At 38.1% G+C, this 19,427-nt stretch overlaps 1 protein-coding gene across 1 annotated transcript; it reads right to left on the bottom strand.

Moving 5' to 3' along the window:
* Window positions 1-4,054: 4,054 nt before the first annotated feature.
* Window positions 4,055-19,386, bottom strand: kz (putative ATP-dependent RNA helicase kurz). Its single transcript, XM_073078232.1, has 19 exons — window positions 19,221-19,386; window positions 18,148-18,330; window positions 17,660-17,834; window positions 16,778-17,248; window positions 15,935-16,150; window positions 15,040-15,281; window positions 13,645-13,791; window positions 13,114-13,260; window positions 12,334-12,499; window positions 11,793-12,012; window positions 11,089-11,317; window positions 10,365-10,490; window positions 9,562-9,702; window positions 8,402-8,557; window positions 7,820-8,015; window positions 7,086-7,310; window positions 5,908-6,049; window positions 4,925-5,127; window positions 4,055-4,189 (listed from the first exon to the last, which is right to left on the bottom strand). Exons 1-19 carry the CDS (start codon window positions 19,293-19,295, stop codon window positions 4,113-4,115), a joined length of 3,537 nt encoding a protein of 1,178 aa, XP_072934333.1. The 5' UTR covers window positions 19,296-19,386; the 3' UTR covers window positions 4,055-4,112.
* Between the last annotated feature and the right edge of the window lie 41 nt (window positions 19,387-19,427).

The raw sequence follows: 19,427 nt of genomic DNA, 5'->3' as shown, positions 1-19,427 counted from the left end.
AAGCGTCGAATTCGAATTCGAAAGAGAGCTTCCCTTTTATGCCAGACATATGCCAGTTAAATAGTACTAGTAGTAATGCCGAACAAGTAGACATTTTGGACGGTGTTATTTCTTGGGATTCGACCACAGGGGTTAGAACTCATAGAAATGTACTTGTAATTCGTGCGCTTGCGACACATCCATCTCTCGCCGCGTTCAAAAGAGGGCTGACTTCCCATATATTATTTTACTCTTTGGGACTGAGTGATTGATTGGAGAAGCAACTTAAACTAGGCACGGAGTAATAGGATTTTCATCCATACGGATTTATTCTATTTCAGAGAGACGTATGTTTAGCGATACGAAAAGGCTATCATGATGATGATGATGCTCTGGATAACTTATCATCAGTGAGAATTTAACATAATATTCGTAAGAAAACATTTTAAATCTGAAGACGCTCTTACTATTAGTAGGAGAGCTAGTGAACCCTCCGACTAACGGTCTTCCTGTAAGGCTAGAAATTTGTACAGTGTTGAGTCATAGCATGCCAAGGGCAACACCCATGACCTGGCAGGCTTCTGCCCTGCACGTCATCAAACCTTTTATTTTTTAAAATGTCAAATAAATAAGATAAAAAAACTTACTTCCGTAAGTTACAAAATTTAATATTATTTAGTTTATTTCTTGATAATTATGGAAAAAAAAAATTGACAGGCGATTGGAGTAAAGTATCTACCAGATGAATTCAATAGTTTAGGAGATAAAATAAAATTCCTTCTGTAAAGTTGAAATTTAAGTATGTGTTTGAGTAAGTCATCTAAAATAAATGTGTACAATCACGGGCGGTTCTGAACAGCATAATACCTTGACAGGCGAGGGGTTAGGGCGTGCGAGGAAGAGGCGTAGGCGGCGGAGGAGGGAGACATATTTTTCCGAGGCTTTTCAGCTTAGTCCTCAGGGGTAGCGGCGCATCTGTGGTTGACCTCAGGTAGGAATATCTAATCCTATTTGGGCTTGATTGCTTATGTCCATGAGCGGCAGTAACAACTTACCATTAGGTGGACTGCGTGCTCGTCTGCTATTCCTATATTATAAAAAAAGATTAACTTTATGCCTGTTGGCTACTTCAATATAAAAATAAAAGAAAACATAAAAGCGTTTAATGTCGCGTTTATTTGGACGCAGCGTGAAATAATAAAGCACGATCGGTTCCCATGTTAATGTACCTCGAGACACTTTTTATTACGATCGCAATTTCTCATTGCAACAATAGTACATTACAATACGAGGACGAAAAATTTTTTTCTGACAAGTGTGAGTTTGCAGGCCGAGCCGCAGGCGAGGACTGCAATCACACGAGTCAGAAAAACATTTTTCGTCCGCGTGTTGTATAAAATTTTATATTACGGGGTCGGAAATGGGGGTTTTGCGCACGCGAAGCGTGCGTAAAACGTCAATTTACGCACGCCGTGATATAAAGGATATTTGACATTTGCAATTCTGTGCGATTTCGTAACTACATAAATGAGTTAAATACGAATATACGCCATCGATTTTAGTCATGACATTTAAAGACAATACGATAGCCATTAGTCATAAAGTCATAACAATTCCCAATATTATCTTTTTCTAAAAAGAGTATGATTCAGAATGATTACTAAGTTTAAAGGTACGATACACATAATCATTGACAGCCCGCTTGGCGAAGTGAAAGATGGTCATTTCGCCAAGCCGGTCTGATGTGCAAAGGGTTCCGGGTTTATTCCCCGGCCAGAGTCGGCAGTTCCGGGTATATGGCTATGTGTCCATGTTGGGCTGTGAATCTAGAATGCGTCTGTGCAAGAAGAAAGCCGTTCCCAATGACTGTTCTCTATATGGAGGACTCCGGAATCGCCAAAGGAACGTGGCAGAGTCTTTTAAGTGATGATCCTATCGGACTCTGCCCTTATGAACATTGTGACACGAGAATTTTATATATAAGATTATCAAATTGTATTTTTATCGACCTCTGTCGCGAACAAAGCCGCGGGTAACAGCTAGTTCCTAATATAGTGTATAAGCATATCATTATCATCTTTAACTTCATCTCAGTTTGACGTACTGATAAGGTTTATTCACTACGTGATCTTTAAAGCGATTATTTATCATCCCACGATAAGATATGTAACTGGCATTCGTGGTCTTAACCTTTATCTAATACTAGTTTAAGTGCCGTGGTTCTCATCACTGTAGTGCGTGATGTCCAACAATTGAAATTGTTAACTGCTATACCGGTGCATAAAGTTCCGCCTTCTATTCCCGACCAAACAGACATCTATTTTTAGGGTTCCGAAACAGACATCTATTTAAAGGGTAGAAACGGAACTCTATTACTAAGACTACGCTGTCTGTCCGTCTGTCACTATCTCCAGAACCGTAATAGTTAGACACTTGATTTTTTTACAGAGGATGCATAACGGTGGCCGCTATAACAAATACTAAAAATAATATTTTTTTGCCAATTATTTATTTGAAAGTTGTAAACGAGATTGAAGTACGTACACATGATTATAGGTTGCCACTGCCGCCCATGGACATGACATCAACCTCTGAGGACTAAAACGAGAAACGCCTCATGTAGGTACCTCCCTTACCCTTATCCTTCAAACCATTAACATCAAGACAACAGAGTTAAGCACTAAGTATTGTTTTATTTATTGTTGTAAGACAGAAAAAAGTGTGGCGTTGCTGTCTCCCGGAGTCGAACTATGAAGGGTTATACAATACGTTAAAATTAATTTAAATTTCAAATTGAAATTAATTTTAACTTTAAAATTAATTTTATTATTATTACTTTAAAATTAATTTAAATTTCGAGTTTAGTCTTTGTGTTTGTGAATTCGTCTTTGTGTCTATATCATTGGAATCCCCAAGTAAAGCTATGAATGGAAAACGTGTAAAATAAACCACTTAGACTGATATTTTATCAAACAATACTGAACTCTGACACCGGCGTCTTATATTTATCCTTCATAAAATAATCATTATGTAATATTGTATGTACGATGACTTATAAACAAATAATTACAAATTCATGAGTTTTCTTACGCAATGTGACGTGCTGCCTTCTGTTTTTTAAACAAATTATGCTGTCTATATATTTTAATTGCCTTTTAAGCCCATATAAGTACGTAATTTAAGTGTTTAATTTTCTCCTGAGAGGCATGTGCAAAATCTGTACTTTTTTTATAATATAGGAGTAGCAGACGAGCATGCAATCAACCTGATGGTAAGTGACTAATGTCTCCCATGGACATCTGTAATCAACGCAAGATAGGATTAGATATGCCTACCTGAGGACGCCCACAGATCCGTCGCTTCCCCTGAGGAGTAAGCTCGAACGCCTCGGAAAAGTATGTCAAATGATATACAAATGCATTATAACTTATATATAAAATTCTCGTGTCACAATATTAGTTACCGTACTCCTCCGAAACGGCTTTACCGACTTTCACCAAATTTTATTTGCATATTCAGTAGGTCTGAGAATCGGCTACTATATTACTAGTATATTAATAATAATACATTATACCAAATTATTAAATCCTTTCACGGTCATTGAAGTAGTTCTGTCGGAAATATCTAGTTGTTAAAAGGTAATTGACCTTGATTACTTTTATCTACAACTATACTGGTTTGTTAAATATTAAAAAAAAATTAGTGTACCTTTACACAAACGTTATTTATATTTTAAAAGTTTTTAGTAAAAAGCAGTGACAGCCTAGTGGTAAAAAACTTGGCCTCTTGATCGAGTGGTCTGAGGTTTTAAATCCCAGGCACGCACCACTGATTTTTTAAAGTTATGTGCTTATTATAATTTAATAATGAATTATCACTTGCTTAAACGGTGAATGGAAACATTGTGAGGAAACCGGCATACCTGAGAAATCTTAAATAAAGTTATCAAAGGCATGTGAAGTTTCGGCCAGGAAGCCGTGGTCGCAGATGACCGCGGTGCCCACCAGTGGGACAATAATGGGTTAATGATAATGACTTGGCCAATTATGAAATAGGTTCTAATAACAGTACAAGAAAGTAATAAAAATATTTATTTACAATATATACAATATGAATAAAAAAATCAAATTCAACTATAGTGGCGGCCAATACAAAGTGACTTCGTTATGAGCTGATTCAGGCAGCCATTTCAAGTACTCATCCAGTAAATCTGAAAATAGAAAATATATATTAAGAATTATGAGTATATTATTGAAACTGTAATATCCTTTGATAGGTATATTATAAGAATTGTTTGTTTCCTAAATAAATAAACATTTATAGGGAAACATACTTTTCCGAGGCGTTCCAGCTTAATCCTCAGGGGTTGCGGCGCATCTGTGGCCAAATTATGGTAGGAATCTAATTGTATGTGGGGTTGATTACAGATGTCCATGGGCGGCAGTAGCCACTTAACATCAGGTGGACTGCATACAGTCACCTACTCCTAATATAAAAGATCTCACCTTATTGTTTATACTACCAAAAATATTTTATTGTTTTTAATGGAGAAATAGCAAATGTTTGTAGTGAATCCCTCATAAGAGTACAGGCCTACCGGAGGTCATGACAAGATGTGTTGTAGGACTAAACTTTTTAAGGCTTGATCCTTCTAGTAGGTACTTATGTTAAAACGCTAAGAAGAGATTTCTAATATATAATACATTCTTCAACAATCATAATCTGTCCAATAATATATCGTTATCCACTACTTTACTGTGATCAATTAGTAGATTAGGATGTAAAGTTTATTTTTGTAAAGTTAAGGAGTTCCGTCAAGGTGTGCCTTTACAAAGGACATTACAAAACCGGATAACATTTTATGATTCAAACACTATTAACGAAATAAAAAAATAGAGCAAGTATTTGACTTAAAACAAAAAATGAGCAAATATTTCATACTTACAACTCGACTGTTCTTCCCAAGCCGCCTTCAGCTGTTCTCTAGTACCAACTCGTCTAGCAGCGAGCGTCTTCAGCAATATTTCGGTCCTGGGTTGCAGCTTCGCCCAGCTCTTCACCATGGTGGACGGTGGGGAGAGAAGCGACGGTGTGTATTTACGAAGCTTCGGAAACACCACACCCTCGAGAAGGAATTTAGCGAACCATCTGGAAGAGGTTTATTTATTAGCTATGCCTGTGACTTTTGTGTCAATTACACAACGCCATCTACCAAGCTCATGTAGCACACTGGTTAACTGGGTTTCTCCGCAGAATGAAATCCTGAAATCCTCCGAATTTAAATTGTAATAATAATAACTGTTAATGTTAAAATATGGTATATTATTATTAATCCAATGAATTAAATTTAGTACTTTTTAGTGCAATTCAGTACTTTACTTTCTAATTTAATGCAATTTTAAAATCACTGTGAAAAAAATATTTAAAATTAATAAAACTTTAAAAATATAACAAATTTTCTATAATCCTAAATACTTTTTTGCGAATGTATTTTCTATACATAAACGCGTTTTACCGCGTTACGTACCAAGGACCGAAATTTGGCAATATCTAGTGTGAAAAAAATTTCAAATCATTGGATAGATTGATTATTAATAACGGGCGATAGAATTCAATTTGGAATATAAGCAGCAAGATTTAACTGCCTAGTTTACCCCCTCTTTTTGAGATTGGCCTAGGTTCAGCGGTGGACCTGTAAAAACTATTTTATATTTTCTATTTTTTTTTTTTGTATTTAGTATATTGTTTCATTTATTTTGAATGCAGTTTACTGTTCTAATTCAGATGGCTACCATATGTTATCGCCATCGCCCAGGGTTGACTGACAGAGAATGCCATTAGGCATTAAGTTTACCCTTTGTTACACTAGTTTAAGGTATTTCAGGAACATTAGAATAAATAAATAAATAAACTAGTAAAAAAACTTACTTATATCTCTCAATCTTATCCGGGAAGTCGATCTCGACGGTCGGTAACTCCCAGCACGCCTTGCCGAAGGTACCCTTGAAGTGGCACTTCACTCGACCCGATTTTGTGTCGAACCTGGGCTCTGGCTCCGATAGAGGGTCACCTGCAAACAATATAAAGTATATAATGTATTGAACATATCGTCAAATGTATTAAAGGTGGTAGAATCCTTGAGGTTCGACTCCGGAGGCACCACCGCCATACATATGTATCGGTATGGAATAAGTAGGATGTTAATGATAAATCACGGGAAATGTGATTGATGGAATGAAATTAAGGTGATAGAACTCTCTGTGGCTCTGCTCCGAAGAAACCACAGCCACACCTATTTCTGTCTTATAACAGTATTGTCAAGGGCTACTATGTTTCTCTTACTACTTACCATCGAGTGGATTACTGTTTGCAACTTAAGTGTACTGTACTTAGTACTTAAGAGTGGTATAAGTAGGATGATAAATGACGGAAGGATAGGAAGGTGGTAAAACTCGGGTCGTTTCGACTTAAGCTTTTGTCACTTACCAACAAGTGCTACGTTTGCTACGTCAATTGACGGAAGTAAATGAAGGTGGTAGAACTCTCTGCGGTTCAACTCCGGAATACTACAAAGGTATGTAAGCGGCAGCAGTCACACCATCAAGTGGATTACTCGTTTGCTGACAATATTAAAAAAACACAAAAAAGACACCCAAGTGGCAAGCCTGTGGCACGAACAGTGGCAGCCACTCCGGCTCTATCGCGGTGACGTTACGCAGAGTGCAAGTGGAACGACTCGGAGAGAACCAGTTAAGCCATTGCAAATTTGGGGTAAGGAGGATATTTGAAAAGATCCAATTAAGCCGGTACAAATTGGGGTGAGGGGGATAGGATAAAACTCCGGTTAAGCTGGTACAAATGGAGGAGGGAAGGTGAGAGGGATAGGTAAAAGAGTAAGGAATAAGTAGCATCGTAATGATAAATAATGGAAGGAGTGGTGTGATTGACGGAAAGAAATGAAGGTTGAACTCACTGTGGTTCGACTTCTGCCTAATATGGGCAGTTCCAAGCAATGCTGTGTTCCACTTTGAAGGATGTGATAAGGGAGACATACTAATCCGACGCGTTCCAACTCAGTATTATAAAAATAATAATAATAAACAGACCCAAGTGGCAAGCCTGTGGCACGAACAGTGGCAGCCACTCCGGCTCTATCGCAGTAACATTCCTCATGACCATCTTCCTGCGCTCCTCGCCGCCAGTCTCGTACAGCTCCTGGTACACCACCCACTCCGGGATGCAGCGCCGGAGGATGCTATCGGAATGCAAGTGCACCGGCTCGTCGAGATCGCCGCAGTGGTACGCGTATTTGTATTTACGCTTGTCTTCGCCTGGAAGGATTTTTAAATCATTTTACTTTCGTTGGAGGCAATGTTATAATTAGAAACTTTTTTTTATTTTTATATCAGTACATATGTACATGAGGATCAAATTTTGAAACTGAATTTTAAACCAGTTAACAGCAAGTGACTAAGCTGAAATTTTGCATACAAATTTAGTTTGGATGACTAACTAAATGATGATTTGGACTAATTATAGTGACATTATTCTAAATTCAATATGGCGGACGCCTTACGATGGGCGACTAATTATTTATTATATGTCCCCATTATCATTATTTCCACCGAGAATATCAAATTAAAGAGTTTTCTACGGAGAATACGAAAAGCAAAATTATTTTACTAAAAATCTTTTTTCTAAAAATCTTTCTAATAAATAGTTTGATGATAGGTGTCCCTGAACAATAGTCACATATTGTCAGGTGGACTGCATGCTCGTCTGCTACTATATTATTAAAATCTTGTCTTGCTGCTATATTATTTAAAAAAAACCTACGTACCTTGTTTAACCTCATCCAAGCCAATCTTCCTGCCGACCTGGTCTCCGAGCCCGCTCAGTAGAAGTTGCCTGAGCAGCCTGGCCTGGTTGTCGTCCGGAGGTCCCATGTTCGGGTCCACGGTCACGTCCACACCGGAGACACTAAGCATTATCTCCGAGGTGAGTTGCTTACGAAGTTTGCGGATTTCTTTTACGGCCTGGAAGAATGAGGTGTCTCTTTATATTTGTAACGACCTATAATTATTTTACGTTGTTTTAATTACTTATTTTATTATTACTAAGAAGTCGATATTGTATATAAAATTTACACAGGTGATTGACCAACGATTGATTGATTGACAAACGAAAACCCTGACAGTTTAAAAAAAAATAACTGAGAAGGAAGTAATGTCATTTCACCAATTTAGACGAATCCAAGGACACTCATTTGTTACAATCCTTCTATCCGTTTGGGATTTAGGTGCCAAAGAATGAGAGATACGTACATACCCTCAAAAAACACTACCCTCCGATTTCCATATACTCAAAGATGTCACGGAATACACATTGGAATTAACAAAACTATACATCATCATCAACATACCTTCTCCCTCAAGCCGTGTTTAGCGCAGAACACCTCCTCCTCTCCGTTCACGTACGCGTACTCCGCGGCGCCCACAGCGCGCAGCAACACTCCCGGATCGCCCAACAACAGAGTGTTGCCAGTCGCCGGCCAACAATCCGATTTTCCCTTCATGACCTTGGTAACAAAAACTAAAACTTGAATTTCAAACTTCAAAATACTAACAGTAATGGAAAACAGATTTTATGTAATTTTAAAAACAATTTGATTACCACTATCAAGCATATAGTAGATTTATTTTTGAGATTTGTTAAACAAAAAATTGATATAAACGTTGATATAACTAAGAGAGGTGAATAATTATACAAATTTTCATTTCATAACTATATTCGCACATACTAGACACATATTAAGGACATAGAAATATGTATTAAGTATGTGAACAAAAAGCAAGTAGTGAATTAAGAATAATGCATTTAATATAAATTGTTTAAAACTTAATAAGAAATTATAAATAAGTCATATTTAGATTATTACTAGCTGACCCGGCAAACGGCGTGTAAATATAAATATAAAATATAAATAAAAAAATAGTAAGGGTGAACAACCCATATCACTTAGGGATATGAAAAATAGATAGTAGCCGATTCTCAGACCTACTGAATATGCATATAAAATTTGGTGAAAATCGGTACAGCCGTTTCGGAGGAGTACGGTAACTAACATTGTGACACGAGAATTTTATATATAAGATGAAGCGAAAATCGATATAATTAAAGGTGGTAGAACCCTTTGTGGTTCAACTCCGGCGGCACCACCGCCACACCTATTTCTACCTAATAACAGCAGTGTTAGGCGCTGCTGTGTTCCGGTTTGAAGGGTGTGGTAAGGGAGACAGACATTTCCGAGGCGTTCCAGCTTAGTCCTCAGGGGTAGCGGCGCATCTGTGGCCGACCTCAGGTAGGAATATCAAATCCTATCTGGGGTTGATTAAAGATGTCCATGGGCGGTAGTAGCCACTTACCATCAGGTGGACTGCATGCTCGTCTGCTACTCTTATATTATAAAAAAAAAAAGACGCTCGTATATGAATACACAATCGCATGCTTCCAAACTACATGCAAACACACACAAATGAATACATGCATGTATATGCAAGCCTATAGTCAGTAGATACCCACCTCAGGTACAGACAGTGCAGATACAAGCGTTATAGTGTACGGCAGCAAGTTTTGTTGATGACTTAGCGCGAGCATCTTCCCGTATCGCGGCAGTAGTGGAAACGCCGCTACCGCCTTGCCCAGGGGTGTCACTTTCAATACCTTCAACAAAATTATAATATGCATAGTTTAAGAGTGGTAGAAAGCCATGGAAGTATATTATGACATCTATAGGAAAAAATCAACGGGTTAAACTCCGGCAGAGGTGAAAACTTTGGAAACCTAACCTGAATAATAAAATATAATAATTAAAAAAATCTGACACGCATTGACAATTTTTTCCTATGTTGACACTGGATGACATCATGACATTTGCAGTTTGCTTTGCCGTCTTACGAATTTTCGATAAGGCCACGTGTCCTGACGCGTGTTTATTATTTTTTACCCCTCCATTAATTACACATCGCCGCTAAAAAAGTTTTCACCTCAAAAATATGAGGAATCTGGTAGAATTCGCAAATTTCAACTGGGGAAGTAACATCTAAATTTATTTCTAGCGTGAAACAAGTACTGCGTTTCATCGGAAAGGTATACATATTGGCTGACTTAGAAATGGGGCGATTTATTATTTATCTTAGTGATTAGGAGTGACAATCTGATCAAATCACAGAGCCGTAGTTCTATATAGAGTTAGTTACAGGTGTCCATGGGTAGCACTATCATGGTGCATGCTCATTTATTATACAAAGATAGATAATATACTATTGTAGATATCTATCTAGCATGTAGCATCTGCTATATGACGTATAAACCGAATAATGTACCTCTTCATCATCCTTTTTATAGTTTTTAAGTTCAGGTTTCTCCAAAATACCGAGAACTTCTAGACGCTTCTCCGCTAAACGCAGTTGCATTCTGTCCGGCGCAGTCGGATACGGGAAGTTCACCACCTGAAAGAAGTTCATTAGTATATTAAAAAGTTGTAACATAAATAGCATGTATTCCCTTAGCAATTTATTTAATAAACCAAAAGGAAAGTTTAATGCTAAATAAATAGAATTTGTTCTGTGCTATATTTAAGTCGTGCTGGAACACCGCGCTGCTGTACAGGCGGTGCGGGGCCGCTAGCGACCTCCCGCTCGCCCCGCTACCGTCAGAGCGAGACGGCCGCCACTGTCACCTTGTCGACGCCCATGCACTTCATCTGCAGCACGAGGTCGTCGACGGGCCGCCGGCAGAGGTCCGGCGGGTGGTGCGGCGCGAGGTCGTGCTGGAACACCGCGCTGCTGTACAGGCGGTGCGGGGCCGCTAGCGACCTCCCGCTCGCCCCGCTACCGTCAGAGCGAGACGGCCGCCACTGTCACCTTGTCGACGCCCATGCACTTCATCTGCAGCACGAGGTCGTCGACGGGCCGCCGGCAGAGGTCCGGCGGGTGGTGCGGCGCGAGGTCGTGCTGGAACACCGCGCTGCTGTACAGGCGGTGCGGGGCCGCTAGCGACCTCCCGCTCGCCCCGCTACCGTCAGAGCGAGACGGCCGCCACTGTCACCTTGTCGACGCCCATGCACTTCATCTGCAGCACGAGGTCGTCGACGGGCCGCCGGCAGAGGTCCGGCGGGTGGTGCGGCGCGAGGTCGTGCTGGAACACCGCGCTGCTGTACAGGCGGTACGCGTGTCCGCTGCACACCCTGCCCGCTCGGCCGGCGCGCTGCTCGGCGCTCGCCTGCGACGTCCACACTACTCGCCACGTGCTCGCGCCCGTCACGTGGTCGTATATCCTGCGGGCAATGTGTAAGTCCATTAGGATACAAGTGATAGTATATGTGTAATGAAACAAAAGTACGAATTGAATACAAAACAATAGATCGCTCGTAACGTAATATTAAAATACTCGCGAACAATGACTAGATAATCATTTGATTCGTACTGAAACCCCGCGAACGATAGCGAAGCATCGAGACAAGTAAGTCATTTACACAGGTGCACAAGCATCTATTCGTCTGTATTTGGCATAAATAAATAAAATTTAAATATGTATGTAAGTGTAAACTATGCAATGATTATCTTCAGCAAAATTGTTGTGTATGAGCCCACAAAGGTTTCTCAGTTGGTACGACCAATTTTCGACAGATGGCGCCACTGTCATTCCAATCAAGGTACAATTTTTCAGTTACATATATGTCATGTATTTCTTTTTAAACGCGGGCGAAAACGTGGTTAATTCTAGTATTATATAGAAAAAACAGTCATTACCGCATCTTCTTCTTCCCGCTGTCAACAACATATCTGGCAGCGGGGATGGTGAGCGAGGTCTCCGCTACGTCAGTGCTGACGACACACAGCCGCGCGCCGACAGGGGGCGGCGCGAACACCCGCGCTTGTTCCCGAGACCCTAGCATCGAGTATAGGGGTAGCACCCACAGGGGCTGTCGACAGGATTTTATCTCTGGCGATAGGTAGTCTATTTCGGTGTCTGAAATACCAAAAAACAATATAAAGATTTGGAAACAGTTGAATCTGTTGTGATTTTACTCTGGAGGCACCATAACCACAACACCTATTAGGACTATAGATATCCAGGGGCGGCAGTGATTTTTTATTATCTGGTGGACTTTTACTAATTTCAATAATATAAAAAAAATGTCTGAAATTAGCAGTAGTGGTTTTCAATGGCATAGAGCGAGTCACTGTTCTTTTTACCATTAATTAATTAATTTAATCTTTTGTACCTTTCACAAAAAAATATACAGAAGTAGAGCATTATTTTAGAGCTATGTAAATAAATAAAACACACCTGAATCACTCAAATGGCCTTCACTGTCATCGTCGTTACCAACCAAATCCGCCTGACCGTCATCTTCGGGCATGTCATAGTCATCCAAATTGATTTTCGGTAGTACCTTTGACTTTTGTTTAGCTTTCCTCCTTGCTTTGCGCGCTCGTTTCATTTCTCTCTCCACCTAAAAACAAATTCAGTATTTAATTTTAAACATATGCGTAGAAAAAAGAAACATTTGCCGCCCCAGGCAAATTTGCCGGCGAGGGCAAAATTGCCCACCTTACCAAATTTTCAGGGGAAATATATTGAACCATAAAAGACTCAAATATTTTGATGCCTTATTAGTTTTTTTCTAATCATGAGTCAAAAATATCATGCCAAATTTGAATACAGTTTCATGGATTATGGTTGCATTAAATAAATTGTATCTACAAGACCAATAAATATAATGATATATTATCACATTACAATGCAGTGATAGCCTAATATAGCAGTGATAGCCTAATGGATATCAAAATTATGTGCGTATTAGAAATTAATTATCACTTGCTTAAACGGTGAAGGAAAACATCGTGAGGAAACCTGTATACCCTAGAGATTTGTAAAAAAATTCTCAAAGGTATGTGAAGTCTAACAATACGCACTTGGCCAGCGCGGTGGACTATGGCCTAATCCTTCTCATTCTGAGAGGAGACCCGTGCCCAGCAATGGGACAATAATGGGTTGATAATGAAGATTATGATGATATTACAATGTACTTAGAAAGTCTTAAAATAAATGGCCTATAGTCCATACCTCATCATCATCAGACTCGATATCCTCAGGCTCCGAGTCCAGCGCTGGATCTACTTCAGGAGCTGTCTTCTTAGTAATAATCTTGGAGTAGTCCACATCTTTCCGGTACGGAAAAGCCGCTTTCAATTTACGCACTAAATAATGCACCTGAAAAAAATATTATAATATTATAATTTTGGATATCAGTTTGTTTAATACAACTAATAAAATGTCTTCAAATGAAGATTGTGCTCTTTTGGTCCTAAGACTAAAAAAAATATACGCTTTTCCCCAAATGTACTAACAACAGAGAAATTTGGATTGAATATCTGTCCAGACAAACAAAATATGACGGATTTAGTTTCTCTGCACTGGTGTGGGTACAAGAAAGATACCCACTACACCAGTAATACTAATGTCAAATTATGACCGAGTCGAAAGCATATTAAATTAGGAACTTTCCTTTATTTTTCATTTAGAGAATTTTATTTTCAATGAGGAATAATTATTCAAACAAGATCAGTAGCTAATAGGTTATTAAATAAAAGGTACCTCTTGTTGCCCAGTGACGAAAATCAGAATTCCTCCTTCTGGTAGCCTGGTGTGTATCTTGACTGCCTTCTTATATGCTTCCTTCAAATAGTCACTGTATGTGTGTTTGTTGAAATGTATTGTTACTGGGAACTGCCTCGCTTCTATCTGTAAAAGTATTGTTAAATAGGAAATTGTATAAGAATTTCACACTTTCTTTCTTTGCAGTCAAATTACAGAGCCTCTTTCCGAGTTCGGCCCATCTCTTGTAGCTTGTGGCACGTGTTGCCAAAGAAAGGTGCTGACAGCTGTTCCTGGAAAACTTATCACTAGCGTGTTCAAAAAGGTGAAAAAAATAAATTTGATAATGTGCATATGTTACATTGACGTACAGTCCGCGCCAAACTTCTAGTCCGCTCTGAATATAGAAAAGTCGCGTCGCAACAGCAAATTGTAGCTATTAGCGGGACGAAGACAGCGCGGGACCCCCCCGGCACCCTCCGCTGCCCGCTCTCGCCCGCGGGTACATAGCTGCGATAGTGTGCCCTTACGTTGCTACGGAGTATATGCTTGTAGTTGTGTTCGACCGCATTGGCTCTCTGACTGACACCAGCACGCAACAACTTCAGAGCGGACTAGCAGTTTAGCGCGGACTTTACCTATATTTAAGTAACTGGTTATAAATACAGTGTAAACTCCATGTAACGTCACTCGATTTAACGACAAACTCTCTAAAGCGTCGAAAACAATTGGCTTAGTTGGTTTAGCTTGTATTTCATACAATGATACGAGTCTACATAGCATTACACCCACTCTCAATAACGACCACAATTGAGTAATAAAAAAATAAAAAAAAGATACAGGCCGAATTGATAACCACCTCCTTTTTGAAGTCAGTTAAAAAGTACCTTTTAAGTTGCTAAAATTAGTAAAAACTGCGCACCTGTGTACGTTCTTTTGTCGTTTTATTATCCTAGCCCGCAATAAACTAGACTGTCGGCATCATGCATACGAAACTTTCTAAGCAAAATTATTGGAAAATTACTTCCTTTGTCACCAAGATACCTCAATATCACAAGATATGAATAATATAATTAAAAAAATACAAAAAAATTACTGGTGCAGCAAAAGACGTCAAACAAAAATAACAGAGTACACGCAATAGCGTTCAAATAAGATTCTTTTTTATGTACATAACTACTAACACTAGACTGAAATAAACTTTTTCTTTTTCTAATTCTGATTTTTCTTCTCTCCATTTAACGACGACTCTCTATAACGCCATAAAATGCACAGTCCCTTCAGTGCCGTTATATAGAGTTTACACTGTACAAACACATTGAAATGCATGTAACATTGGTTTAAATAAAAAATAATAATAAAATAATTAGTTATATCTTTTTTATCTTTAATTACCTTAATAAGTGGCGGTGGTTCCTTAAACAACCTTGTGTTCTCAGTAAAGTCCTCCACTCTCAACGTAGCCGACATTATGATCAGCCTTAGTGGAATACCTCGTTTCCGTCTTAGAGGCACTATCCTAGATAGCAGACCTAGCAGAATATCAGTGTACACGCTTCTCTCGTGAGCTTCATCGATTATAACCACTGAGTACTTGCTTAGGAGGAAATCTGACTGTATTTCTTTTAAAAGGACACCTGAAAATAAGCAGTAGTAAGTTTGTTTCTGAACTACAATAGTATAAGCAAAGATAACTACCCATATATCTATCTTCTTACAACAATATAAAGACGTGTTTTAAAAAGATTAGGAAGGCACATACACTGAGAATTATATAGTTCTCAAAAGTATCTCATACATAATCAACTAAAACTCATGAACAATTTTATTGTATTATAAACAATTGTATTGTACTACAAGAAAGATTACAAAGACATCTTACTATTAACTACGACAGAATTGAGTTAACCGTTCAGGTTGATTACACATAGGCTTCACACATTAAACTTCTGTAAATTGTGATATACTATATGCAATAACTAGCATTAACTACTTAATATAAAGTGTAACAGTATCTAACAGTGTGCTATGTTTATACATAAAATTAAATTATAATTAAAAACTAAAAACCATGCTAAAATCGCATAAGGAAAATCGTTAATCCTGACGATCCTACTGAATGGGACAAAATTATTAGGATCGTGTATTGCCATCGATTCTTGATAAGTGTTCAAAATTTTAAATTAATCGGACCGTTCAAACTGGGTAAAAATTTAATTCAAAGATTCCGTTACATACATACATACAGGTCAAGCTAATAAAAGCGTGGTAAAAAACTAAAATAACTCACCATCAGTCATAAATTTAACCTTCGTGTCCTTAGTGACATTACCTTCAAACCTCATCAGATAGGACACCACCTTGTCACTCAAACCGAGTTCATACGCCACTCGCTGAGACATCGCGACAGTGGCGACCCTACGCGGTTCGGTTATAGCTATCATTTGACGCTCAGCGTAACCGGCTTCATATAGAAATTGAGGTATTTGGGTGGTTTTGCCACTACCTGAAATGAAATTAGACATATTTTAAAGTTTGTAGCCCTAACTAATATTGTGTTACAATTACTTAAAGTTAACTACCAATTTTTAACATCTCATGTTTTTTTTTCTAGGAGATAGCAACTAATCCATGCTTGATCAGGAGTTCTACCTACCTACCTAAAGCTGATCACAGGTACATTACCACTCTCAAGGACTAAGATGGTTGCCCCATATCACAGTACAAGGATCTATTTATTTGTACTGTGCACATATGTAATTCTGTGATATTTCTCACCCTTACACCGAAACGTAAAAACTACTTCTCATTAGAAGTAGGAGTAGTGGCGGGGCTTCTCTGGTCTAACACTACCAGTTCCGCCACATAACTAATTTTATTTTTAGTAATTATCTTATTGATCATAAACAAAGTACTGTATAAAGAGGATTGATTTTAACCATCTTATACTAAAGGTATTTTATACAATTGCAAGAGTAGACTCCCCAATTCTCCAGAATATAGCAGACCACACATAGTGGACTATTCTGCTACTTTTACGGTCCATATGCTGTATTCAGTACTTTTCATGAAGTATACCTTCAGCCATCACTCAGTTTAACTATATAAAAATCCAACAACACTCTACACTTACCAGTTTCGCCAGCAACAATCAGAAACTCATTTTCGTTTATCAACTCCATTATCCTCTGTTCCTCACCCAGTATAGGTAGTTTCAATCTTGCTACCTGAATCTTGGGGTCCCTTTTCACTTCCACATGAATTGTTGGATGTTCTAATACAGGCTTCTTTACATTTTCTTTAATATTTTCCGTTTTAACTGATTCCACCTCTGATTTTTCTACTGTACTATTACTTTGTTCAGTATCTTGGCTATTATCATCACCTGAATTAGATTTAACATCAGTTTTAATATCACCTACATTTTCTTCTTTAGTAAGGTCAGTCCCATTCTCTATTACTTCCGGTTCCTCATCTTCACCAGATGACTCTGATGATTCTTCTTCGGAAGATCCTTCAAGACCTACCACATTAGGATCATACTTCTTCTTCTTTACATTGTCAGAATTTTCCATTCTTAAAAGGCGCAATCGCTTTTTGGCTCCTAAAAATAAATACCTTTGAATAATACACAAGTAAAAGTTATAGAACAATATAATTCATAAATTATTGGCTTAGTTATTGCAGAAAGGAGATTAAGCCACCAATTTCGATAGCTACCATTGAATAACTAATATAAAACCTTGCTAAAGGCCTCGTGGCTGGTTTGAAAACAACCAACTCAAGTTAAACCTTTCTTTTTTTAAATGAAGAAGTAGCACAGGGCATGCATGCAACTCATGGACATCTATAATCAACCTCGGATAAAATAGAAGTCCTATCTAAAGTTCTGACCGAATGAGTTGCTACAAATGAGGAATAAGTTGGAGTAAGTTGAAGAAATAGGTACAGCAGTTGTGACTCCGGTGTCGAACCACAAAGGCTTGTACATTCATTATAATACTAAATACCTTACCAGCAATACTACTAAATTTCTTCTGCTCAGTTTGTTCAGCATTCTGTGTAGTTGTCTGATTGTACTCATTTAGTCTCCTCGTCCCAATAGTCTGCAGGGTTGCAATGGTTGTAAACTGTTTCACTTCATCAGGAGTTGCCTGTACTTTTGACAGGGATTCTAACAGTGCTGCCCTCTATAATGACAATTTAAGAGGATTTTTAATTGACATTAAATAAGGTTTGTTTTTTTAACTTTTAAGTACATTTATTTTATTTTGTTACTTTTGATTTAATAAATAATATTTTTATGGTCCATATTATGGTCTAAACATATATGCTCCTCCATATTCTAATATGTCTAGTATAAGGAGTACAAACAATAAAAATGTACTTTACAATTTTGAATAAAAAATGAGAAGGGTAATGCCTAAGTTAGGAGATTACTGATTTATTTAAGAACAGAATATACCAAATATGTGTATAATTATAGTATTAAGAGTAACTTACACATTCTTTCTTTTTCTTCTTATCAACAATTTTCTCTAGCCGCTTCCTGTGTGCTTTAGAAAGGAACCTGGTTTTTTCCTTTTTCTCAGAAATGACCTTTGTTTCTCTTTTCTTTGAGGGCAGAGCAAGCAAGTTGCTTGTGTCCGTGGAGCCATATTCATTTGATTGAAACTCTACTTTTATCTGAAAAAAAATGTATTGTTATTTGGTAAAATCCTTTGTGATTTGGCTCTGGCGGTACCACCTATACCACCAGACCTTCCACCTAATAACAGCACCTTTTAAGCGCTGCTGTATTCTGGTTTGTAAGTTGAAGTAAAGGAGAAATGCTTTTTCAACTATCCAACAAACGAGGCATTCCAACTTAGTTCTCAGGTAATGGATCTGTGGTTGACCTCAGTCATCATCATCATCAACCCATTACTGTCCCACTGCTGGGTACGGGTCTCCCCTCAGAATGAGAAGGATTAGGCCATAGTCCACCGCGTTGGCCAAGTGCGTATTGGTAGACTACACATACCTTTGAGATTTTTTTCTTTTTATAAATCTCTTAGGTATGCAGGTTTCCTCACGATGTTTTCCTTCACCGTTTAAGCAAGTGATAATTAATTTCTAATACGCACATAAATTTGAAAAGCAAAGGTCGAGATCGAGAGGCCTCGTTTCTTAACCACTAGATTATCACTGCTTTTAGACCTCAGTATCGGTATATAATCTTGTCAAGGGTTGATTACAGATGTCTATGGGCCACGGTAATCACCTACTATCAGGTGAAACAAATGGTGAATTTACATTATAAGAGGTAATCCGCATAAAACAGTCAATGCATACATGTCAATGACATCGTCGACGCCTGTCGTGAGGGACTGTCGGCTACGATTTTTGACAAGAACTATCGCTCGTGTGTTACATGCCTTAGCTTAGCGCTTAACACAGCTGTTATAATGCAGTACTACGTGAGACCCATAAGGCGGTTCTTCTAAACTCGTATCACAAAGAGTTTAGCTTAATACAATTTTAATTTTACGTAAATTGTAATAAATCATTTCCAAAAAGAAATATATTTTACGCACCTCGTTTGTTTGCGAATTATCCACACTTGTTTTAACAACTTGACGCGCTTTCGCATTGTATCTTCTCTTCCCCATTTTAAGATAATATAACCTTACTGACTCCAATTTTAAAACAAATACATCGTAATTATACCAATAATTCCTAAAAAATATTACGATTTACTCGTTGTACCTATCACATAAACGTGCTTTTGTTATGACATTTAT

Source organism: Epargyreus clarus, unplaced genomic scaffold (genome assembly GCF_041222505.1).
Source record: "Epargyreus clarus isolate Ecla_fem2 unplaced genomic scaffold, WU_Ecla_fem_2.2 ptg000012l, whole genome shotgun sequence".
NCBI lineage: Eukaryota > Metazoa > Arthropoda > Insecta > Lepidoptera > Hesperiidae > Epargyreus > Epargyreus clarus.
Note: the sequence above shows the minus strand (reverse complement) of the source record. Positions and strands in the feature narration are given on the sequence as shown.